Genomic DNA, 24,128 nt, shown 5'->3' with positions numbered 1-24,128 from the left:
CGGTGACTAGGCAGGCGTCTGACGTCATCACTACCTGCCACGGTGCAGTCTCACCGCTAATCGTGTGACACCGCTACAGATACTTCCGCGGAGGAAACGAGTTCTGGGGCCAGTTACCGCGGTTCCAAGCGCCGAGCATTCTGTCTGGCCACGAAACGCGCCGGCCGGCGGCGACGGAGGACGCAGCAACGTTAATGGATGCAGCAGGCTATCGCCGCGCCGTGCTCTGAGAGAGGGAAGTCAGTGAGTCCCGGTCTCCAGATTCCTCCGCCTGCGGTATCGGTGCTGAGGCCGCGCCGCCGCCATTTTGGATGCCAGGCTCTAGCTACTGCCGCCGCCGCCTTCGCCGTAGGGATCCGGCCCGGTGAGTGCCGCGCGGGGAGAGAGGAGGGGCGCTGCCAGGCAGGGTAGGTGTTGCTGCTGCTTCTACTTCGGCAGTAGGATCCTAGGCCCGCCGCCGCTGCCCGGGGCAAGGCCCAGCCGCCGCCGCCTCCCGCCCCGCCTCCCGGGACTGACTGAGCCTTGGCCGCCGAGGGCCCGGCCGCTTTCCAGTCGGTGGGTGGGTCGGCTGGCTAAGGGGAGAGGCGCCGGCTCCTAGAGCAAGAAGGGAGCGCGCTGCCTTGTTCCGCGAGGGTTGCTGCCGTCTGACTTGCCAGCTGGCTCGTGAGGCCTGGCGGGGCTGCTGCCCCTGCCGGAGCGGCCCTTCACCCTCCCGGGCAGGAGGTGGCTGTTTCTCCGTCCGCTTCCCTTCTCCGCGCCGCCGAGCAAAGGCTAGCCTAGGCGGTGCTCCTTAGCCCATGACTTCCCTCCCGCTATTCGAGGCGTTTTTCTCTTCGCCCGGCCAGTTCTGTCTCTGCTGTCGGCGGAAGTGCCTGTGGCCTCTTCTGTTATAGACGAGGAGAGTCTTCTCCGCGCGCCGCGCCGGAGTTCACCCCCGTACAGCTCGCCCGGGCTTCCGACGATCGGATCGGCTCCTATCCGAGGCCTGAAGAAAGAGACTCGCCTCGCCCCTTGACAGGCCTTGTGAGCAAGGGGCTTAGGAACACCTCGTCGGGGAGAGAGACTGAGAGTCACTCCCGATTACGGCAGGGTCGACAACTAGGAAAAGGCTCAAGGCTGTTGGATGTGGATTCCAACGCTTTGCAATGCCTGTTCAGTGAGCGCTGGGGAAAGGAAAGGCCAAGACCACGGGTGGGTGCGGGGAAGTGAGAGGGCAGTCCAGCCAGCTGGCTCACCTGTCAACTTGACCTGAAGAAGCCATTGCAGTTCCCTTTTTTTGCCCTCCTGTCGAGAGGGAAATATTTGTTTATTTAACCAAAGTTTTATTCCATTTCATTGTAAGAATTTCTAAGGGTCTTACAAATGAGATAAGCTGCTTTCCTGCTGAGGTTAATGATTGTGAAGGAGTTATCTAGCAGTACTCTTGTAGATAAGTAACAGTTGGAAGAGGGTTACTCAACATCTGCAGACCTTCTGAAACTTAACTTTATTTTAATATGGATATTCCTGCCCATATCCTTAGTTGTTTCAGCTTGATTGCCCAGTTTTCTGTCCCCTAGACTGGAACTCCTTGCAAGAAACCCTTTGTGACAATCTCTTTCTCTTCTCTTCAAACACTTCCTCAAAACACATTTTCGCTTTGAAGCCTGTTGTTTAATGCCTTTGGTTTCACCTTCATTGTTGCAACACGGAGTATTTGCTCACATTTCTCCTTCATCTGCCATTTAAAATTTAGAAACTGTAAGCTCATATTGATGTGATTCTCTGCAAAGCATCATGTGGAATGATGGTGCTACCTTATAACTAATGATTAACAGAACCTGTCTGACAGAGGGCCTCTCTTTTATAAAATGTCTAACTAGTGTATGCTGAAAATCCTCTGTGTCTCTTGAAAGAAATTGTGACAATTGGGCAGAATTGTTACATAGACTAAGTTTGGTGTAGTTCAGAGATATATCATGAGATGGAAGATTTGCTTTTAAATAGTATTGCAGATGGAGTATGCTTGTCTTTTGTCTGAATACAGTGGTCTTTACCTTTGTTGAATTTCTGTTGGCTATGGGCAAGTGTCCAAAATTAGCCAGGTGCATTTTGCACCTGACTATTGACCACTCGCAACCATGAGTTATATTTTATCTGCACAATCAGAATGAATTTCAGGAACCAAAATGCTTTTACTGTGCAGCCTGAGCAGGAGCAACGTTAGTTAATTATTGTAGTTTCACTTCACTTACCCCACCCCACTGACCTTGTCACAGTTGTGAAGAACATTCCTAAGTTATGAATGGTCAGTGTCACCATTAAGAAAAAGATTTAGGAATAGGCCAATATGTATGTGGACTGTCCCTGCATCAAGTGACTTTTCTTCTTTAAGTTCTCAAAGTTCTTAACCTAGTTCAAGGTAGTCATCTGAACTAGCCAGGTGTTTCACTGATAATCAATCACAATTAGTCCATCATTTGAAAAATAAGACTTTAGAGGCATCTTACCCTGAAATGGCAACTAGATATTCCGTTTTGGTGACTAACCTTGGTTTAAGGAGCCCTTTGGCACCTAACTTACATATCATAGTTTCTAACACTGCTGTGAGCTTATTCTGGATGTTTTTGCATTGGTAGTACACTTTCTTTCCAGCAGTATGGTTGCACTGTCACTGTTTTTGTTAACAATGTCTGGCTGTTAATTCAGGGTGTACCTGCATTGAGGTGGTGAATTGCCTTCTGTGTCTCTCCTCCCAAACATAGTTAATAAACTTTACTTTGTGTGTTGGCTTGCATGTTGACCATCTTATGGCAGAGTTGGATTTTAGGAGTAGTTGCAGGTATTTTTGAACCAAAGACCTGTTTTTTGTTTTTTCTTCAGCTTGGGCATCTTCTGAGAGTTTTTTTGGGACCTGCAATCAGAAACTGTTTGTAATCTGAACAATGCTGTCTTGAGACCTCTTGCTGCCTGAGGTAGATCTCAAATTTCTGTTCTGTAGGGCTAACCCTGTACCATTCAAACAGCAGTACAGCCTCCGTCTAGCTTTGGTCACCTCCATTATGCTGCCTGAAGTGTGCTGCTTCATCCTGCTATGTATCAGGGCCCACCCTAATTGTGAAAGTTCCGTTAAGAGTGTTGCTACTTTGAAAGAGTTCTTATATTTGGTTTATCTTGTGACTCATACCTTGGAGTACCTGAAGAGAGGTGGGGTCAACTTTAGTATAGCAAGATGAGCTTTAGGACAGCCTTGCATGTAACAACTCACCTGGTAGTCATAGGCAACAAGAAATTCCATCCTGGTGAGTGAATGCCACATTAGGCAGATAGCTATCAGAGCATTTCTTACTAAACATCTGTTTACCAGAGATTATTTTTAAAATGTCATAGACTTAATAAAGGCACTTGTGGTATGTTGGCTACTCTGGAAGGTTGTGATTCACTAAGAAGCTCTTCCAAAGCGTCTTAGTAGAAGTTAGATCATGAGTACTTCTGGATCCTAGAAGCAGCCTGAGAGCCTCCTTCTTAACTGGGAGCTTTGGATGGAAACTCAAGGTGGCTCATGAAACATGGAAGGAGCTGGCTCACTGTGGGTCGTGTGCTTGCTCTGATCCACCAGGATCCTCCTGTGTAATTATGGCAACAGCTTCCTTTCCTAAGAAATCCACACAGATTTGGCAGTAAGTGGGTTGGAAGGCACGAGATGGAACAAGACTCTCTAGCAGGCATGGGTCTACCCTGGTTAGCACTTGGGAAAAGGGAAATAATTCTGCTTCTCTGTTGCCAGAAGATCAGACCTGGAAGTCTGGTCAGTCTCCATTATCCTGCAACACCTGCAGTTTGTGCTGTGGTTTATTTTCCATAAACCACCTTGGATACTCTGTGGAGGGACATAAATCATCTAATAACATGCATGAAGGAATAATGGCATGGGGAAGGAATTCGGCTCAGTAGTGGAGCACCAGCTTTGCAAGTAGAAGGTGCCAAGGTCAATCTCCAGGTAGGGCTGGGAGAGACCCCCTACCTGAAAGCCTGGAGAACAACAGCTAGTCAGTGTGGACCGTTCTGAGCTTGATGGACCAGTGGTCTGGCACAAACAGAAGGCAACTTACTATGTCCCTATGTTGGTGGCAAATGTAAATTGTGGAATGAAAGAATATATAACCGTAAATATTCCCTTAATGAGAAGCCTCCAGTTTGGAGACTGGTGGCTATAGAGAGCTCTGATGAGATCTCTCTGCCTGAACAGAGTCCTCTGCTTTCAACCAGCACATGGACCCATCTGTGAAGGGAGTGCAGACTTCTTGTCGACTTCATATTGTGTTGCGGGGGGCAGTGTTAGAGGAGTGTCTTGGGAAGCATGTTTGTTCTCAGTAGCAGAAAGGGAGGCTTTTGAAGAAGGAGAATCATTTTTGCATGTTGATTTGGAAGCAAAGTCCAGAAATATAGTTAATAGAATGAGGTTGGTTGGATAAATGTAAAATCACCCAGTAAACAGGACCGGGATAGGGAAACTATTTCTGCTAGCAGGAATGAAAACAGCCATTTGATCCCAAGAATGGGCTTGAGAGCACATTATTAGAGTTCAAGAAAACTTGACCTAGAGTCAGTCCCTACCTGGATGGTTTGGAACTCCATGGAATCAGTTCATCTGTAGGTGACTGCCTGCTTGCTGCAGATGCTGCTGAAGTGAAGCCCTGCTCTGGGCTCCACCTATGGCATGTGGACATATGCGGTTAGGCTTTCTTGGTGATGGTGGAGGCTCCCTGGTTATGAGACTCTTCTCCATGGACTCAGCCGATGGCCTCCTTTTTCTCTTCAGGCAATAGGTCAGAACAGTATGGCTTGAGCCATGCATTTTTCAGATGTTTTTCCTCTGTGTGTGCCTTGGATTTTTATATTGCTGCTGCAATAGAGTGAGTTGTGCTGTTTTATTGTTATTAGGATTTATGATGGTGGTTCAGTGGTTTGAACATTTTGTTTTGGGATGGAAAAGTGGGAAATCAATGTTAAAGGGGGGAAATTAATGCTGAAGTTTTCAAATAATAATAATGCCCCACCCATCCGGCTGGGTTTCCAGCGCTTAAAAAAACATAAGATGTCAAGCATAAAAAACTTCCTGATACAGGGCTGTCTTCATAAGTGAAAGGTTCATCAGAGACCATGTCTTTCACCCAACTGCTGACTACAGTCTCCTTGACAGGTAGGACTGTTCAGCCTACCAAAGAGATGCAGTTCAGAATACCTTGGAAGATGGTGGCCATCCAGCTTCTGTTTTAAAACCTTCTGGGGCTGGTGTGTGTAGTAATAGGTATCCTCCATCCATCTGCAAGAGGTTGTACTAGGATGATTTGTGAGGTCCCCTTCCAGCTCTGTAGCTAGCAGCAGCAGCATGACCTGAAAGGCATGTGTCCTTCTTTTGTTTCTCCTACTTGACAGCTACCTTCTTTTGAAGGTGGATGTGAGGAGGCCCTTACAAAATCAGCTTGGGAAACCAATGGGCTGGCACAAGTGGATTTCACAAGCAATAAGAGAGAACTTGCAGTGGTTTCTGTAGCTTGTTGAACATCTAACCACATTTTGTAGTTTTTATGAAATGCATCAGTCAAAAATGTAGGCATCTGCAGATGCTGAGTGCTCAGTCTAGAGCTGCGTAGTTTAGAATTTCTGTCCGTTATTTATTGCACAACCCTTAACAAGTGTAATCTCTGAATGGATTGGTGTAGTCACAGTTTGAACGCTCAACTAAAAGAGAGCTACAGCCCACTGTAATGTGACTTGTACTGATGAAACACCTTTAGAAGAGGCCTTGAGTTGGGCTACCTAGCTTCTTCCCACGGTTTTAAATAATAGCATAGACTTTTCCTGGGTTTCATCGTTTGGGCTCAGTGGCTACCTGTTGGGCCTGCAAGTGCATTTGGAATCAGCTCTGGGTTCGGTCACATGTGAGAAGCAGCAGCAGTGCTGGTGTCCATTGAATGTTGGGCTTAGTTTTTAGTCAAGCACTGGGCTGGGAGTATACTGGAAGTAGTCTGCTTAAGGCTGTACTGGAAAAGTGGGATGTCCCACCCTTCTGGAACTGTCCCACTCAGGCTCTGCTGTCCTTGCTTTGAAAAGGGCTGAGAAACAGCCATACTGAAGAGCCTGAAAGGGGCAGAGCTGTCTGGACGAAAAGGACTTGAATGAAACCCTGATTTGTATCAATCAGGTACTCAGGAGTAAGATGTCACTTCGGCATGAAAATTGTCTTCACAATGTTAATGACGCTTTCTTGCTCATGTTCAGCTGGGCTAATTGAAACTTAGATTTGCGTGTTTGACTGGTCTAAAAATGTGTTCACTCTGTAAGTATTATTACATCATGGTAACAGTAAACTTAGATATGATTTACTGTGTATGAGATGTATTTACAGATACATGCATTTTATATTCCAAAGAACAATACAGTCGTACCTTGGTTCTCGAACAGAATCCGTTCCAGAAGTCCGTTTGACTTCCAAAAATGTTCAAAAACCAAGGTACAGCTTCTGATTGGCTGCAGGAGCTTCCTGCACTCAATTGGAAGCCGTGTAAGCCGCATTGGATGTTTGGCTTCCAAAAAAGTTTGTAAATTGGAACACTTCTGTATTTGCGGTGTTCAGGAGCCAAAACATTCGAGTCACAAAGCATTTGAGAACCAAGGTACAACTGTACAATATCATAATGACCATTCTCATTCGTAAAAGTAATGTACGTATTAGTATTATGCAGTAGTGTATGCTGGGCCTTGAAAATAATACTTTTTCCTCCTAACTTGTGGATAATTTATTTCAGTTTGTTTGGCAGATTGTTTATCCAGGGTAGCAGAGAGTGACCCATGGATTGGGGCCAAAGGCTGCTTTGAAATATAATGGGAGTTTCCTTTATTTGAAAAGCAAATCCAGAGTGAAGTAGAATATTTGGGTTTGAGCCAGAGGTGTTCCTGTGGTTTGCTAGATCCTGTAAATAAGCCTTCACCTTGGGGCCAGCAGATTCAGATTCTTCTATGGCTGCATAATTTGGTTTGCTTCAACCTCAGGTTTATTTTCACAAGCAGGGCTTAATCCAAGGCTCAGGAAGGTTGTGCAGGGTCGCTGATTAATCTAGGACTTTTCCCTTATTTGGGGATGGCAGAAGGAGGGAGGAGGCTCCTATCTGTGCTAGTATGCAAATTTAGGCAGAAATTCCTGGTGATTAGGGACAGCCACAGGAAGAAAGAAACCGTTTCTTGGGTTTGCCATGAGAGGTGAGCTGTGTGTGTTGTAAACAGCACATGCAGTCAGTTTATCACCAGCCTTAGTCTGCCACCCATTCCGCCATGCAGTAGTGGAGACAGAGCTGCAGCGAATACATCATTACATACCTTGGCAACAGAGCCATATCTCTTTCCTTACTACAGATATCTTAAGCCACTTGGCAGGGAAAACAGACTTTTTGAGGCTGAAGTATTCTGGAGTCCCAGCTGTGGCAGAGACGGCTGACTTGGGATAAACACCGTGGATTGAACCATAGCGAGTTCTGTCAGTATAACCAATGCCAGCTAGGAGACCCTACCAGCCTCTCTCTACAGTTTCTCATGGGATACTGTTTTAAAGACTTAACTGCCGAGGTTTAATTCCCTGCTCACTATCTCTCCCTCCCCCCATTATCTTTTTTTCTCAGAGGATGCCAGCCCCCATCAGACTCCGGGAGCTGATCCGGACCATCCGGACAGCACGGACCCAGGCAGAAGAAAGGGAGATGATCCAAAAAGAATGTGCTGCCATCCGATCGTCTTTCCGAGAAGAGGACAACACTTACCGCTGCCGGAATGTGGCCAAGTTGCTCTACATGCACATGTTGGGCTACCCTGCACACTTTGGACAGGTAGGCCCTCTTCTTTTCATCAGTAGTGGCAGCAGCCCTTTTGCAAATTCCTGGCTTTGGATGTTTAGTGGGAGGCTCATCATGCTGGCAAAGTGCCTTCAGAGTTGCAACCTGTAGGAAACTGCACAGTTGTCTTCCTCTTGCTGCGTATTACTAACTCAAGTTCTTCCTTGGGCTGGAAATCCTTTGTGGAAGAGAAATATTTTCATGTGCCTCACAGAAACCTAAGGAGGAGCATGTCACAATCCTCATGGTTTTATTCCATCATCTTACTTTAGCAAAGGATATATTTTGTGATCTTTAAAGTGCCCAAGCCATTCCTTAAATTTTCCCAAGAGCTGTTCTACTCTGTTTTGTCACCAGGGAGTTCATCTCATGGCATTTAATTTTGCTTTCTAAGTTGCTTGTAAATTGACTGGTGTGTGGTGTGATAGGTTCACAGGAAGACTTATGAGAGGTCTTAGTTTCCAGGTGCTGGTTCTGCATGTGATGAGCAGAAGTTTCATGATGGAGCTCTCCAGCCACAATGCATGGCTCTTTCATAGTGCATCAGCCCTCTGTTGGGAATTAAAACCGATGGGCCATTCAGTCCTCTGGGCTCTGTGCAAGGGCACAAGGCTAGGGGGACAAAGGTTGGCAAAGGGATAATGGGCAGCTCTTCTATGGGTTGGGAAGGTGTGACTGTGTTCTTGCTGCTGCCTTGCCATGTTTCTGGGCCATTCATTTGAGAACTGGAAAGGCAACCAGACCAGCAAAAGGCCCTTCCTGAGCCCAAGCTACCAAGTAAAAAGGCCTGAAAGAGTGGGCCGTGGGAAAAGTGTGGCTTGTTTCTCTTGCTCCAGCTGAAATGGGATATATTGGTGTCAAAGTTGCTCCTCCTCTGCTCAGCTAGCTCAAGGGAGCAGCTCACCCAGATCAGGTTACTGAACTGAGCTCTGCATGTAGGAGGCAGGCCGGCATTTGAACAGGCTGTGTACAGGTAGAAACCTTTCTCCTTTCCGTCCAAACCTGAAGTGCTGCTGCTGCTGTGCCTTGTCTTCCTGGCATACCATGATGGAGAGTTCGTTCAGAACACCAGGAAGGCCTAGGAGGTGGGCCACAAGCTCTTGGCATAATTGCCTCTTCTTCAGCAGATGTGTTTTTCTGCTAGACCTCATACAGGAGTTTCATAGAATTGTAGAGTTGGAAAGGACCCTGAAGATCATCTCGTCCAACTCCCTGCAGTGCAGGAATATGCAGCTATCCCATATGGAGATAGGAACTTGTGACCTTTGTGTTACTAGCACCATGCTCTAACCAACTGAGCTTATCAACCTAACCTGAAACTTTAGCCTAAGCTGGGTGCTGCGTGATTGGGAAATAACTGGATTTAGAAAGCAGAACGAATGGATTCTTTAAAAGCAGCTTTGCCATTGCTCTTCTGCAGTTGTAAAGACTGGACAGATCCTGTATAGATTCATGCTGTGGTGCTGAAGAGATTGTGAGTGAAGCATTATCCTGCCATCATTTCCCCACCAGCCTTAATGACAGGCAAACTTAGACCAGCACCAACATTCTTCCTACAGACAGCCCCCAAGGCTAATTGGGACTTGCTTTTAGCAAGGATTTGCGAGCAAATTCAAACCTTGATTTTAAATGACATTGAAATATTTCAGATCCTGTGAGGCATTTAGCTGCCACAGAAGTGCTCTGTTTTAGGATCCATTTCATTCTCCTGGCTGAACCCATGTACTGAAGGGGATTTAAGTAATGGTGTGTTTGAGCATTGTAGTAACTGTGCTGAGCCCTGGTTGAACCCTCAGGTTTCATTACAGACTCAGTTGTCCACAGCTACAGTTCATTCTTTTCTTTCGACCTTTCTCATCTGGCATCCTTCACAACCCGAAGTCAAAAATTGTTGTCACCAGGTTTTTAACTCCCACCACTGTCTTTCCTGCAGGAAAAGCAAGTGGGAAAATCCTGGCTAAGGCACTGCTGGACAGAGGTGCCCTGAGCACCTCCACCCAGCACCTGCTGCCACCCCCACCCCCTGCAAGAAAGGCCACTTATTTGGTCACTGCTCAGGGTACCTCCAGCCAGCAGCAGCCACTGCCAAGGAAGCTTCATGCTGGTCTCTCCTCAGGGGACTGCAGGAGAGCAGCTTGCCAGCATGGTGCTTAGAGGTGAGATGTGCTCGACACCTTGACAGTGAAGCAACCCAACAACTGTCAGTCTTCTTTCCAGCCTAAGAGTCATGGAGGGAGTTGGTAGTAAGGCTAATCAATCACCAGGGTGTGGTAGCACAGTTGCCATGGTGAGTGTGACAAAAATGTTGGAAGCATTGGGGAGAGTCACTCCCTCTGGCTTCTCTGCCCCCTCTTGCAGTTGGAGTGCCTCAAACTGATTGCCTCTCAGAAATTCACGGACAAACGCATTGGTTACCTTGGAGCCATGTTGCTGCTGGATGAGAGGCAGGACGTCCACCTTCTCATGACCAACTGCATCAAGAAGTAAGGCCTTTTTCATTTCTAGGGTGGGAAGAGAGAGCTATTCTGCAAAGGTGGACCTGCTGGCAGGGCTTGGAATATTCTTGTTGAGCCTTGAAGTTCAGCACACCTTAGTCATGCACCCTCCTCTGAGGATCGCAGCCAGAAAGTGGTGGTGGAGGTTTGGGAAGGCAGGTAATAAGCTGCTTGCCTTGTAGAGCTGAAGCTACCTTCTATGGGAGCAGTTCAGATGCAGCACCATGCTGCAGATAGCGCTCATCCTTGTTGCTGTGTGTCTCTGGACCTGGATCTGTAGAGCTATGGAAGGCATCTGGGCAGGAGTATCTGTAATATGACTTCAGTAGACACTTAAGTCATTTTTTTCTGGTGTAGTAGAGATGCCACTGAACTTGTGGGGCATTTGACCACAGATGAGTTAGTGTGGTGGACACAGTTGCGTTGTCATTGACTGAGACAAGTGTTGGTTGTTCTTTGTTCCTTGGAAAGCATTCTAGCCCATTGCTATCCCCAGGGTTATCTGACACGCTGTCAGCTTGAGGCCGACTGCTTTGTCTCTGGGAGTGCCTTATCTCAGCCATTCCTTGCATTGCTGCTTTCTCTCTCTTCCAGTGACCTTAATCACAGCACACAGTATGTGCAAGGCCTGGCACTCTGCACCCTGGGCTGCATGGGCTCCTCTGAAATGTGTCGTGACCTAGCTGGGGAGGTGGAGAAGCTCCTGAAAACCTCTAATTCTTACTTGAGGAAAAAGGTATTTATTTATTTATTGGACAAAGGTACAACTTTAGGAGACCCCCTCCCCAAAAGGAGGGGGAGTCCTCTAGATCTGTTGAACTGTAAGCTCTTCCCTTTTCTTACATTAAGATTGTGGTTTGCTTCCTCTCAAATGTCAGCAGGAAGTTGCACTGCCCAGATCTTTGCAAGGAGTTTTTGACTGGACCTTGGCAGTGGGTGGTCTCTTTGTGCCCACAATTAAGACTTACCAGGACTAGAGTTAAAATGCAAATAAAGTACATAGTGTTTCTCTCTCGAGGGATCCCCTTTAGAGGTTTCTGTGTAGAGGGCTGCCTGCACATCTGCTGACCACTCCCTCCTCCACCCTCCAATTCTTCCATAGGCAGCCCTGTGTGCTGTTCACGTCATCAGGAAGGTGCCTGAGCTCATGGAAATGTTCCTGCCAGCCACAAAGAACCTGCTGAATGAGAAGAATCATGGTAAGGCCTGCTGTGGCAAGGGAAGGCCAAGGCACTATGTATTTTTGGGGTGGACTAGAGAAATATGAGGACCTGAAGGGCTATGATAAGAAAGCTTGGGCAGTTTGGAATGGCATAGAAATCCTCATGTAGATAAATGCCATGTGCATCAAGCCAGGAGCCAAGCATACTTTTTGTGTTTCTGTGCTCTGAAACTCAGTTCTGGTGGACTCACTGCTTGCTCCCTCCTTCCCTTAGAACAGTGGAAGCTACCTTGCACTGAGTTGGCCCACTGGGCCACCTATCTCAGGTGACTAACTGGGTTTGGAACAGCTGGGTTTGGAACAGGGAGCTTTCCCAGTCCTACCTAATGGTGGCAGGGATTGAACCTGGGACACCTTCCACTGAGGTACTTTTGGTCAGGGAAGTGAAGAGAGTGAAGGAAGCCAGATCCCATAACAGGGAGTGCAATCAAGCTCAGGGAGGGAGGGGAGTGGGGTTAATGGAAGGAGACTCTTGACTGCTTGGTCAAAACAAAACCTCACCTATTCCAGTATCCTGTTCTCACAGTGGCCAGCCTGGTGCCACAAGCAGGACAAGGGCACAACATTGCATTCCTAGCAACTGGTATTTAGAGGCATAGCCCCTCTGAAGTAGTAACAGTATGCAGCCATCATGGTTTGTATCTAGCAGTGGGCTTGCAAGCCTTATGGGCTTGGCCCCTTTGAGGTATCTTGTGAGCTAGTGAGTTCCAGCCTGCTGCAGTGTGTGTTGTTGGCATGAAGGAGGCATTAACATGGGCAATGGGGAGAGCCGGCTTCAGCCTACTCTGCAGCATCTGCCTCACTTGTGTTTTGGCTGTGGGGTTGAAGGAGAGAGGTGTTTGAGGCTCCCTTTGCCAGCAAGCTTGGTCATGTTTCTACAGGCTACAGAGCTCAGTTCAGTGCTGCCTTTGGAGGGGTCTAAAGAGTTCCTTGCAGCTTATCCTTTTATCAGCAGTTTCTCATAGGGAAAAGTTAAAAGGCCTGGCTGCTTTGGCCTAGGATTGAAGTCTCTCTGCTTTTTCATCCACAACCACTTCTGGCTTCCATACAGAGGATTATCTTGTGTATAGAGGATCCTGGCCCAGAAGTGCTGAGGCTCAGAGGGCAGGTTGCTGGTTAGAAGCTGCCAAGCTGCTGCCTTAAAAGCTTGCAGTCTCTCATAGTCCATCTTCAACTGTGGCGAGTCCTTGGTGATGGCCATGTAAAGCATAGGCTCCTTCTTCTCTTTTCCTGGCAGGTGTTCTTCACACCTCTGTGGTCCTCCTTACGGAAATGTGTGAGAGAAGCCCAGACATGCTAGCCCATTTTAGAAAGGTAAGTCCTTGTCCACTTGGCACCCTATTGTATGTGCCCCTCTGGGCAGAGTTTTGAGGCAGCTTGGCTCCTACCTTTGAGGGACTGACGTGGGTGTCAGTTTCCAGTCGCTGATGGGTTGGCCTTGCAGGAGAGAAGCATGTGTCCTTCCTTGGCAAAATATCCATTTGGTTGAATGGAAGCCCTGCAGCTGGGAAGCCCCTGTGCTTATGCCAGGGTATGTCTTTTCTACCCTTCCTGTGGAACTGAGTGGCAGGGTGGTGCACTTGGGCCAGGCCACTCCAGCTGCTGCTCTTGCAGAGCACATTCTGTTTTCTCCATTTTATAAAGTGATATCACCTCAGCAATGATTTGAAGGGAGGGAGCCGGAAATTCCTCAAAACCCAGGGAGATCCTGAGCAAAGCAGGAGCCGCTGCTTCTCCAGCTGCTTAGCCATGGAGAGGGCCGCCTCTGCTTGCCAGCCTGCCTCCCACTGTTGGGGCTGTGTGTGGAGAACTGTTGCCCAACACAGAAGGGACCTGGCCAGGGAGGTAGATGAAGCTGTCGGTCCAGCTGGGGAGAGTTGAGTGCAGTTGTGCTTCAGGTGTTGTTGTCCTGGTTACCCTTCCTGCCCTTTGTTTTGCCGCTGCTGCTGGTGGAGGTGGATGAGGTGGTTGATGTTGTGAGCTGTTGCTCCTCTCCCTAACGCCTGCTTCATCTCTTCTGTCCCTTTTGTCTGTTTGGAATCCTGCTGTGGTGGGTTAGAATGAAAAGGTAAGAGTCACTCACTTTTTCTTCCTCCCCTATGCCCCCCATGCATGCTTTCATTGGGCCTGTTGAGGTTTGTGCCAATCCATCACTTACTGCACTAATACTGCAGCTTGACTAATTGTGTTTGTAGTTGAGTTTATTAATGCCCTGATTAAACCTAATACCTAAGGCAACCTTGGATCTCTGTTACAGTCCTCTTGAAACTCAGGTGGTTCTGCTACAGTCTCCCTCTGCTACAGTTGGATGGATCTTTGAGGGATGTGAGGGGGGTTTGCACCTGTGCTGTTCATGGTGGGTGTTTTCCATTGGCTTGGTACAAGGCTTCTATAAGGTGTGGGATGGGTAGTAAGCAGAGAAGGTGGAAGAGTGAACCGCCCCTGTTCAGAGCAATTTGCCTTCATGCTATGGGCAGCTGTTGAAGGCAGAGATACTCCTCTTCCTTCCCTACTTGCTTCTGCTTGGCTGGAGACTGATCTCTACAGCTGTTTCTGCTTCCCCATGCTTGTCCCATCATCACTGGTTATGACTTGTGCATGGTTAGAGCAAAATAATGGTGGGTATGGGAAGCCTCAGTGACATGACTAAGCAGGGTTCCAAGCGATGAGATATTGCAATGAGATTGAGCAAGATCTCTGTCTTCCTAAAAGGTTGTCTAAAGTTTGTATATTTGGCCAGCTGCCATATCTTAGCAGAGTCTTTCATTTTACAAAGGCCCTTTCGCTCTCTGCCCCTCAACTTGAGGCACTGAGAAGGAAATCCTCTTTGGGGCTTTATCCTGTCTTGGCACCAAGTTAAAGTTGTTAACCAATTTAAAATTATTGGGTTGTAGCCAATGCTAGAGGAGACCCATTGAAATTAATTGACATGATTAAAGTAAGTCGGTTGATTTCAGTGGGTGGACCAAGAACAGGACTTGGATAAACAACCCATTTAGGTATAATGCATCCATTTAGCAGTTTTAAAATTATGCCCAAATATTTACAATTCTTACTAACGTGCTCAAAACAGCAAATGGTGCAGAAGTAGGGGGATAGGCTGAGAGTGAAATAGTGGAGGCCTCTGGTGGATTCAGAGTTGACCTGGGATTCTGTGTCAGACTTGGTTGCTTCATCCAAACAGAGCCTCTCCCTTCGGGGAACCACATCAGCACTCTAAGCTTGGAGACTTCCCTCTTATTCCTGCCACGCCCACATGCCTCTTTGCGGCCACATAAGTGAGCACCAAGAGCAGGGGGATCTCTGTGCTGGTGTGCTTTCTACTAACCACAGAAGGTTAGTAGGGATGTAAAAGGAGACAGGCAAGGGAAAGAACCTACAGGGTTCTGGAAGTTGTATGGTTGACTGTTAGAGCCTGGCTGTAAGTGGATCAGGACAAAGAGGAACTATATAGTTTCATCTTCCTGTTTTCCTCAATGATCAACCAGATACCCCACTGGGAATCCCACACATAAGCATGTGATAGGCAGCAGCCCTCTCTCCCATTCATATTCTGCAGCAGCAAGTATTCAGAGGCACACTATATCTGATACTGGAGGCAGCTTCAGCCAGTGGGAGCCAGGTCAAAGCCATTTGCTTCCTGTTAGTAGTTTGAGGCATCAGTTGCCCACCAGACTACTCATATGTATATTGCAGCATGGCTGTGTAGGGCCAGCAGGCTTATTTGGCTCTGTGCTGTGGAAAGGTCAGTGAGGTTGGGCTGAGCAGCAATGAGAGCCCCTTCAGCTCTCACCTGCAGATGGTGAATCTAATACCCTTTTTTCCTGTGAGAGACTCCTCCTTGGACCCCTTCTTCATGTCAGGTACAACAGCAGGGCTGTAGATCAAATGGCTGATGGCTCTTTGTCCTCTGCAGCTTGTGCCCCAGCTAGTCCGTATCCTGAAGAACCTCATCATGTCTGGTTATTCCCCCGAGCATGATGTTTCTGGAATCAGCGACCCCTTCCTGCAGGTAAGGGCTTTGGGGCCAGGCACGTGCTGGGCAGGGAGAGGAGTGAATGTTGGCCAGGGAATGGAGGCCCCCCTCCCAGCCTCCTCCCTCAAGTATGAAGAGGATTCTGCAGTGACTGACTTCAAGACCCAGAGCCTTCTGGGTCCATTGTAGCTCAAAATGAGAACTTTGTCCTTTTCAGGTGCGAATCCTACGATTGCTGAGAATTCTAGGCCGAAATGATGATGACTCAAGTGAAGCTATGAATGACATCCTTGCCCAGGTGAGGTGTGCAGCCTGCCAAATCATTGTTGGGAGGCGGAAGGGAAGGTGGTACATTGGTCTAGAGGGAGGAAGCTAGAAAGTGAGATTGTCTGTCTTGTGTTCCAGGTGGCCACGAATACTGAAACGAGTAAAAATGTGGGAAATGCCATTCTTTACGAAACCGTCTTAACTATCATGGACATCAAGTCTGAGAGTGGCCTGCGAGTACGTAATCTTGGATTTGTGGGATCCTAGGAGAGACACTGAGCAAAACAAAGCTTTGTGGCCCATCACAGTTTCTCCAGCCATAGCCAAGCATTCCCATGGGGGCTGACCTCTAAATGATGTTTGAGTCAGATGAAAGCAGCTCAGGGCTCTTGCATGGAAGCAGACCGGCTGACAAGGAAGAACCTGGGTCACTGAGGTTGCTCATAGATCCAATCCCCTTTGGGAGTTTTTTGGCTGGAGAGTGAAAAGTATCAACAAGTAGATGTTCCTGACCCATGTCTCTTTGCTTGTCTCTTTCTAGGTGTTGGCCATTAACATCTTAGGCCGATTCTTGCTCAATAATGACAAAAATATCAGGTAGGTCAGAGTACAGGTCCAGGATGGAAAACATGTTCTGGTTGGAGCAGGCACAGCTTTCTCCAGGTCTCTTGTGGCAATATTGGTTGTTTTTGAGGCGTGGCCAGGGCAGCCGTTGCAGGTGCTTTCTACTGCCTGGGTATGTACTGCCGCAACCATATGCACCATGTGAAATTCTGGGCTCTTTTTTCCACATCCTATTGGTCTGGCAGTCTACCTGGCTAGAATTGGTTCTGAGATAAATCCATTTTCACTTCCCAGATGCTCTGATACAGATGGGAGGGTTAGAATCCATTGCCTGGAGGTTTGCATTGGCTGCCCTTGCAAGTCACTCAACCTGCTTGCTCCATCTCCCTTGGCTGCCTGGCTGTGCTGTCTTCAAAAGCCTTCTAGTGTGTTGTGACACAGAACAGCTGCCATAGTCTAAAGCAACAGGTCTCTTTTTTCAGATATGTAGCTTTAACATCCTTGTTGAAGACTGTGCAGACTGACCACAATGCTGTACAGCGGCACAGAAGCACCATTGTGGACTGCCTAAAAGATCTGGACGTCTCCATCAAACGGTGAGTCAGATTGGTATGCTAGGACTGTGGGTCCAGGTGGCCCAACCATCTAGGATTCATTCTCTGTCACCCCTCACCTGTCTCCTCTGCCCGCCACTGTGAGCCAGAAGCTACTCATGAGGCATTGTTGTTTAAAGCATGGTCCCTTTTCCCACAGGGAACACCCTTATGACTGTCCAAGTTCGTAACCATCACTACTTCTTGTGGGAGTAAATATCATCATTTAAGTATACACTGTGTGAAGTTCTTCCTTTTGTCTATCCTGAATCATCTAACATTCAGTTTCATTGGATAACCCAATTTGGTTCTAGCTTGAGAGAAGGAGAAAAAATACTGCCCTGTCCACTTTCTCCACACCATGCAACTTTTTATATAGCTCGTGTCATCTTGCTGTCATCCCTAATACTTATTCCCGCCTAAAGTAACCTACTTTCTAGCTTTAAAGGGTTTGGATCTGCAACCAAGAAGCTTGCTTCTCCTTGCAAACTCCTGCTCTGTCTTACTACTTGTTTTTGAACTTGGCCACCCCTTAGGTTTCATACTGGGACCCTGGAGTGATGAGAGGTGGGAGCCTTCTGGCTTGGCTAGTGCTGTTGTAGGATGAAGCCTAAGAGTGATCCATCAACAGAGCGCCTGGCGCAATGATGACACTCAAGCAGCTGACAAAGCACGTTTGTGGCCTCTGGAAAGCTCCTTGGGGTGATGGGGAGACTTGTCTGTATAGGGGCTGCAAATGTGTAGGCTCTTGGTGGTGCTCAGGCCCAGGTCAGCAGAGCTGCATCCCTTCCTCTCCCCTTCCTCTGAATCCCTTCTTCTCCCCTTCTCCAGACGGGCGATGGAGCTCAGCTTTGCTCTCGTGAATGGGAACAACATCCGGGGAATGATGAAGGAACTACTGTATTTCCTGGATTCCTGTGAGCCAGAGTTCAAGGCGGACTGTGCCTCGGGAATATTTCTTGCAGCAGAGAAGTAAGAAATCCAAATAATTTGTGTTTGTTTCATCATTTGTGGCCCTCTTCCTCTCCTGCTACCCCCCCACTACTCTGCAGTCACAACTTCGGGAGGCCACAGCTCACTCCCTCTTACTGCTCACAGCTACAGCTGGGGAGGAGCATTTTCAGGCTGGACCCATCCCTGCCAATGCTGGTCCTTCTGGTAATGTTACCTGGATACCATCACCCTGTAATCCAAATGGTGGTAGTGGTCCTGCCACTTGCTCCTGGTGGAATGCAGGGATTTAGCTTCATCCTCTCTCCTGTGCAGTCAAGCACATTGCATCTTAGGAGTAAATTTATGCAGGTGTAGCCAAAGCAAGTCTGGCTACGCAGTTGACTAATCCTTGTCTGGAAAACCAAAACTGCCTTACATTTGGGAACTGAAGGAGCATTTGGAGAAGGAATGTCCTCACAGTTTTGCATCTACTCCTTTTTCAGATATGCTCCTTCTAAGCGCTGGCACATAGACACAATCATGCGAGTCTTGACAACGGTGAGTGCTGACCCTGTCTGTTAGTCCTGTATCCCCAAACAGATGTTCTGAGCCTTAGGGTCTGTCATTTCTCTATGTCCAAGAGCCATCAGTGGAGGTGGTGGACTTTCCCAGGGGTTCTTGTTTGGTGGGGAGAGAGGGATTTTTACATAGTTCTGTAACTCTTGAGGACTGACTGCTGTAATGTATTTTGCATGGGGGCTGCCTCTGAAAATGATGTGGGAGCTTACACTACAAGTGCAGGCTGCTGCTGCTATTGACTTAATGAAAGAAGGATGAGGCTGCATTAGTTCTAGGGGCTGCTAGAGTTCTTCTGGGCCCAATTCGTGGTGCTGGTGATTCAGGTTAAGATCACCCTTTAAAGCAATGGCAGCCCAGGACCAGCCTCTATAAAGACTGTCTTCTGATCAAACCTTGCTCTATTGATCCTTGACACATGAGGGAAAGTCATTGGCAGCCAGGAGTGGGGGTTTTCCACCAATTCCTTCTGGCCTGATTGCCAGAGGGAAGTCAAGAGTAGCTCATCCCCACTTAGGGCTTGCCAAAGACTTGCAAGAGTTGTAGCTCTTGGAAGCTGGTTCGATGGGGGGGGTGGGATTGCTTGCCAAATACGCAATGGTGGTGCAGTTAATTGTAGCTTTAAATCTTACTGCATTTTTATGTAAGCCATCTTTACCCCAAGAAAAGTGGTATATAAAAATCATTGACTACAGCAGTGTTTAGAAATCTGCTTTTGAGTACCACTCCCTGGCTTTCTTGGATGATGATGATGATGATGATGATGATGATGATGATGATAAATATTATTATTATTATTAGTAGTAGTAGTAGTAGTAGTAGTAGTAGTATTGTTATTATTAATTTTTTTATACCCCGCTCATCTGGCTGGGTTACCCCAGTCACTCTGAGCAGCTCCTGACAGAATTAAAAGCACAATAAAATATCAAATGGATGGCTTGTAAACCTCTCTCTGGGTCCTCTTTCCAGGCAGGGAGTTACGTTCGTGACGATGCTGTACCCAACCTTATCCAGCTAATCACCAACAGCATGGAGATGCATGCTTACACTGTGCAGAGACTCTACAAAGCCATCATGGGTGACTATTCCCAAGTAAGTCCCCTGAGTGATGCTGATGGTGGGTTGGGTTGCAGGGGAGAGGGAGGGGAGGCATTGTGTTAATGAACCTCTGTTACTTTGGGTAAGAAGATGGCATTGCTGAGTTCACCTGTCCTCCTTCTCCTTGGTAGCAGCCCATGGTGCAGGTAGCTTCCTGGTGTATAGGAGAATATGGAGACCTCTTGGTGTCTGGTCAATGTGAGGAGGAGGAGCCAATCCAGGTAGGCCTACTGAAAGGGATAAAGATTTTACTTGGCCTCTGGTGAAGTTTTCTCCCATCTGGCTCATGGCCCAGCCTTCTTACCTCTGCCTTTTGGCTTGCTCAGGTCACGGAGGATGAAGTCCTTGATGTATTGGAAAGTGTCCTAGTCTCCAACATGTCTGTGTCTGTCACACGAGGCTATGCCCTCACTGCCATCATGAAGCTGTCCACTCGGTTCACTTGCACTGTCAAGTGAGTATTTTCGGGGGGGGGGCTCTGCCTACGCTGCTTGATCTTTATTGCAGTCCTTGAAATAATCAGGAGATACTGGATCCCATTGCTTGCTGCTGTGCAAGCTTCATGAACCCTTATTTTGTGGATCTTAACCAGCACCCCAACCCCCCCCAACCACGTGCATATTTCCCTGTTTCCTCATCCTGAGAAGGAAGTGCCTGGTGGAGGGGTCCAGCTGTACTTCTGTGTTACAGAGGCCAGGCATTGCCACTAGTCCAAGGAGACATAGTTGATTCCCAAGGACCCCAAAGGCTGGGCCAATACACACACAGCTGCTACAGTTGCAGAGCTGGTAGAAGTACTTGCTCCCTCCTAAGCTGCAGCCCCTGCCCTGCTGCCACTTGTCACCATTTCTTTCCTACATCTCTAGCCGCATTAAGAAAGTGGTGTCCATATACGGCAGCAGCATTGATGTGGAGCTCCAGCAGAGGGCAGTGGAGTACAATGCCTTGTTCAAGAAGTATGATCACATGAGGTGAGTGTTAGAGGACACTGCTGTCCCCATGCCTTTTGACCTTCAGCCTGGTGGGTTGGAAACCTGCAGGGTTGCAATAGTATCAGTATCACCACCTTACAAACATATGGTGGTAAATTAAGAAGTGGGTTCCACACCTGAAGAAGGTGAAGACCTCTTGGTGTCTGGTCAGTGTGAGGAGGAGGAGGAGACCTCTGCCTGGCTTGACACCTGTTGGTGAACATTTCACAAGAGCTCCCAGGTAACAGTGCTGATTGCAACCAACCATTTCTAGTACGTGACCTCTATAGGCCTCAAACCATTAACCCTATAGAAGAGACAGCATAGAGACTCTTACATTGGTTCATGTGACTGGGTGAAGCTACTGGTTGCCTCAGCTGGACCTATTTGCATAGCAAAAAATAGAGGACTTGAACTGACTAAAAATAGATTGCCTCTGACATTGACTGATTGGGAGCTCGCCCCCTCTCTACACCAGATCTGAGGAGTAACTCCTGTTCCTCCTAGCCTTTGAGTTGCCCAGGAGATAACAGCCTTGCCACTTTGCAGGTCAGCCCTGCTTGAGAGAATGCCAGTTATGGAGAAACTGACCACCAATGGCCCCACAGATGTCACTCAACCCAATGGGGAGGCAGAGCCAACAGTGCTGGAGACCAAACCTCCCCCTTCTGGCCTTCAGCCCACCAGCCAGGTAAGAGAAGGTGCTGCCAGTGCAACACTTAAGATAGCTATGCCTCCCTCCTTCAAACAAGAGAGCCACATTGCATGGGGTTGCTGCTTTCTTAGACAGCATCAAAGACTCCTTTGGGAACTGTTGCTTTGCAGCCCACGGCTGGCTGCAGGAGCAATTGTGGAGCCCCCACAGGAACAGGAGGCAGCTTTCTCTGCTGGCCCCCTCCAGCCTTCAGAAGCTAATATTGCTCAGGGAGGTTTTGAGACTAGATGGCTTCCTTGGCTAAGTGCCTTTAACAATCTGATTTGGTGTTTCCTACCAGGCAAACGACTTGCTGGACCTGTTGGGAGGTAACGACATCACTCCCATCATTTCAACAGCCCCTCCAAATAAACCAGCTTCTGCTGGTGGGGAGCTGCTGGATCTCCTGGGGGATCTCAACCCAACAGGTGAGGTGCTGGACATGTGGAAGTGAGATTCAAGGGTGCGGGGAAGAAACTGGGCAAGATCTCTTATTTGTTGGAGGCACTGGCGCTGGTCCTTGCCTTGAAGAACTTCAGCCTAACCCTGCCCTTTCTTTCATAACTGCTCCTGTAGGACCTCCAGCTCCTGCCCCACAGATATCGCAACCCCCATTTCTGTTGGACGGACTTTCTTCGCAACCCATCTTCAATGACATAACTGCTGGTAGGACTGTAGAACCTCGCTGTTTGAGCAGCGGCTGAGGTGGGCGGGGAATTGTACTATAGACTTTGTAAGGGCCAGTTGGAGAGGGCACCTTCCAGGACTCTGACCAATACTGCATCTCCACAGGCATTCCCCCAATCACGGCCTACAACAAAAATGGATTGAAGATTGACTTTGCCTTTGAACGCTCAAACACCAACCCCAGCATCACCGTGATCACAATACAGGCCTCCAATAGCACCGAGCTGGACATGACAGACTTTGTTTTCCAGGCTGCGGTACCAAAGGTGAGGCTGGTCTTTGGGGCAGGAGCATCTGCTTTGGTGGCCTCCTAGCTGCAGTGGGACAGACAGTGTTTCCAGGCAGACTTCCAAGCTCCTCTGGCTGGCTTGGCTCCAAAACTGTAGATGGACCCTTAGGACCAGCCCTTTGCCTTTGATATAGTCATAAGTGTCTTGCTGTGGCAGGAAAAAGGAGCACATTCTGATGAGAGGCAGAGGGCTAGGTGCTGTGCATCATTTTTCACTGTACTTGGAGCTTTGGGCCTCCTGTCTCAGGAGCAGGCCCAACTACTGCTGAAGCAGCAGCAGTAGTTGCAGCAGAAAAACCAGGTGAAAGTGTGCCCCCTTCTTCCTTTTGTTTGCCTCCCTCCAGACATTCCAGTTGCAGCTCCTGTCTCCCAGTAGCAGCGTCATCCCAGCATTTAACACAGGGACCATCACACAAGTCATTAAAGTCCTGAACCCCCAGAAGGTGAGCAAATGAGCAAGTGAGTTACCTACTGCCATGTTCAGCATGGAGGCTGAAGGAGCAGTTGGGCTGGGAGTGGTGCCCAGCCTCTTGAGTGCTTGATGGTACAGGTCATGCATTGGTTCTGAAGGCCTCTAGTGGCTGTTCTGTTCGGTGGGTGGGGGTGGCATTGAACCTTCAGGGGCAGAATCTTAACAGCTGTGTGGTGCTTTTAGCTTCATAGTCCTGCTGGATGAACTCTGTGCCTTTTGGCACCCATTTAACTGAATGAAATTGAGGTGGTTCCACTGCAGCTTCTGCAAGAGTGATCCCCTCACCCCTCCTGCCCAGATCTTCTTCACCTCTCCTTGTTTCATCCCGTTTGTAGCAACAGCTCCGCATGCGGATCAAGCTGACATATAATCACAAGGGCTCGGCAATGCAGGACCTGGCAGAAGTCAACAACTTTCCCACTCAGTCCTGGCAGTGAGCTCTGGCCCCACCCTCCTCACCCCACCTGGTTGGCCGAAGGAACGCTGGGCAGAGCGCTGTGACTCCAGAAATCCCCCCACTTGCACCATGGCCAGGGGAGCTGACGAGAGCAGCGGCTGCTGCAGAGCAGGAGGACTGGCCTTGCTCACCTTGATGAAGCATATCTCTTAAGACACTTGCTGGCTCGCTCGCTCTTCTCTCCTCTCCTGGCTGCTGAGCCACACTTGCCACAGAAGCCACGTTCCCCTTGTTTGGAAGGGGGGGAGGGGAGGTGCACTGTGGCATGTGCGACTGTTTCTCCCCGCCTGCCATCTTCTCTCCTCCGGTGGGCGTGGGCGAGTGAGTGAAGCGAGTTTTGTTTCGGCTCCTTGCTAGCCGGGTTACCACCTTCAGGCACTTTTCATCCAGAGTTCATGTTGGAAATGTATTCCAAGGATGCTGGTGACCCTTTCTCCTTGGAGTTCCCTGACGTGGGGGGCCTTTTCTACGCTTGACTGCACACCCCGAGGGCAGTGGCTTGAGTCTGAGAAGGGGATGGATAGGTGGACCTGCTGTTCTGGACAGAAGCTCTGCTTTGGAGGATTCAGTGGTGGAGGCAGCAACGTCAAGCCCTCTTTGGCCAGTGCCTCCCTCTCAGAAAGCATCATGATGGACGAGACTGGCTGCTCCCTCCAGCAAGTCGCTCTTCAGCGTGCCCCCACCCCAAATCTTGGAACTCCTCTTGTCTGATCCTTGGCTGTCAGCTGTGGTAGGTGGGTAGAAAGGAAATGTGTGTTGCTTAAAGATGGAAAGGGGGGGCACCATTTGCCTGCAGAAAGACTCATCTCAAGACTCCACTGCAAAGCTGCTTTCCCCCCTCAGCCCTTTTCATTTCCTGAGTCTGTCAGAGTCCTGGATTCCATTTGAATTCGTTCTCCTCCTGGGACGTTTGTGTTGTATCTGTAATATTGGCACTGAAAATAAAGACCATGCGGTTTAATGAGA

At 48.4% G+C, this 24,128-nt stretch overlaps 1 protein-coding gene and 1 non-coding gene across 3 annotated transcripts; both read left to right on the top strand.

Annotated features, from left to right (window-relative positions):
* The first annotated feature begins 57 nt into the window (after positions 1 to 57).
* On the top strand, positions 58 to 24,128 carry AP1G1 (adaptor related protein complex 1 subunit gamma 1). 2 transcript variants are annotated; one of them, XM_053399796.1, is made up of 23 exons: positions 58 to 364; positions 7,659 to 7,862; positions 10,227 to 10,351; positions 10,958 to 11,099; positions 11,466 to 11,562; positions 12,823 to 12,899; positions 15,502 to 15,597; positions 15,779 to 15,859; positions 15,967 to 16,065; positions 16,370 to 16,425; positions 16,875 to 16,988; positions 17,817 to 17,957; positions 18,422 to 18,476; positions 19,464 to 19,586; positions 19,724 to 19,813; positions 19,919 to 20,046; positions 20,459 to 20,563; positions 21,113 to 21,254; positions 21,559 to 21,685; positions 21,834 to 21,923; positions 22,050 to 22,210; positions 22,578 to 22,676; positions 23,041 to 24,128. In XM_053399796.1, exons 2-23 carry the CDS (start codon positions 7,662 to 7,664, stop codon positions 23,140 to 23,142), a joined length of 2,451 nt encoding a protein of 816 aa, XP_053255771.1. In that variant the 5' UTR covers positions 58 to 364; positions 7,659 to 7,661; the 3' UTR covers positions 23,143 to 24,128. The 2 variants fall into 2 exon arrangements, with proteins under 2 accessions (XP_053255771.1, XP_053255772.1); XM_053399797.1 differs by having other exon boundaries at positions 58 to 407.
* LOC128420446 (small nucleolar RNA SNORD71) lies at positions 17,575 to 17,660 on the top strand. Its single transcript, XR_008332048.1, has one exon. It is a non-coding gene; the product is annotated as a small nucleolar RNA SNORD71 (small nucleolar RNA).

This window comes from Podarcis raffonei, chromosome 8 (assembly GCF_027172205.1).
Source record: "Podarcis raffonei isolate rPodRaf1 chromosome 8, rPodRaf1.pri, whole genome shotgun sequence".
Lineage (NCBI taxonomy): Eukaryota > Metazoa > Chordata > Lepidosauria > Squamata > Lacertidae > Podarcis > Podarcis raffonei.
This window is presented reverse-complemented; position numbering and strand designations above follow the sequence as displayed.

Coding starts and splice junctions, on each gene's coding strand:
- AP1G1 (XM_053399796.1), top strand. CDS start 7,662: ATGCCAGCCCCCATCAGACTCCGGGAGCTGATCCGGACCATCCGGACA. Junction 21,686..21,833: donor GGGGGATCTCAACCCAACAG/GTGAGGTGCTGG, acceptor CTGCTCCTGTAG/GACCTCCAGCTCCTGCCCCA. Junction 22,677..23,040: donor AAGTCCTGAACCCCCAGAAG/GTGAGCAAATGA, acceptor TCCCGTTTGTAG/CAACAGCTCCGCATGCGGAT.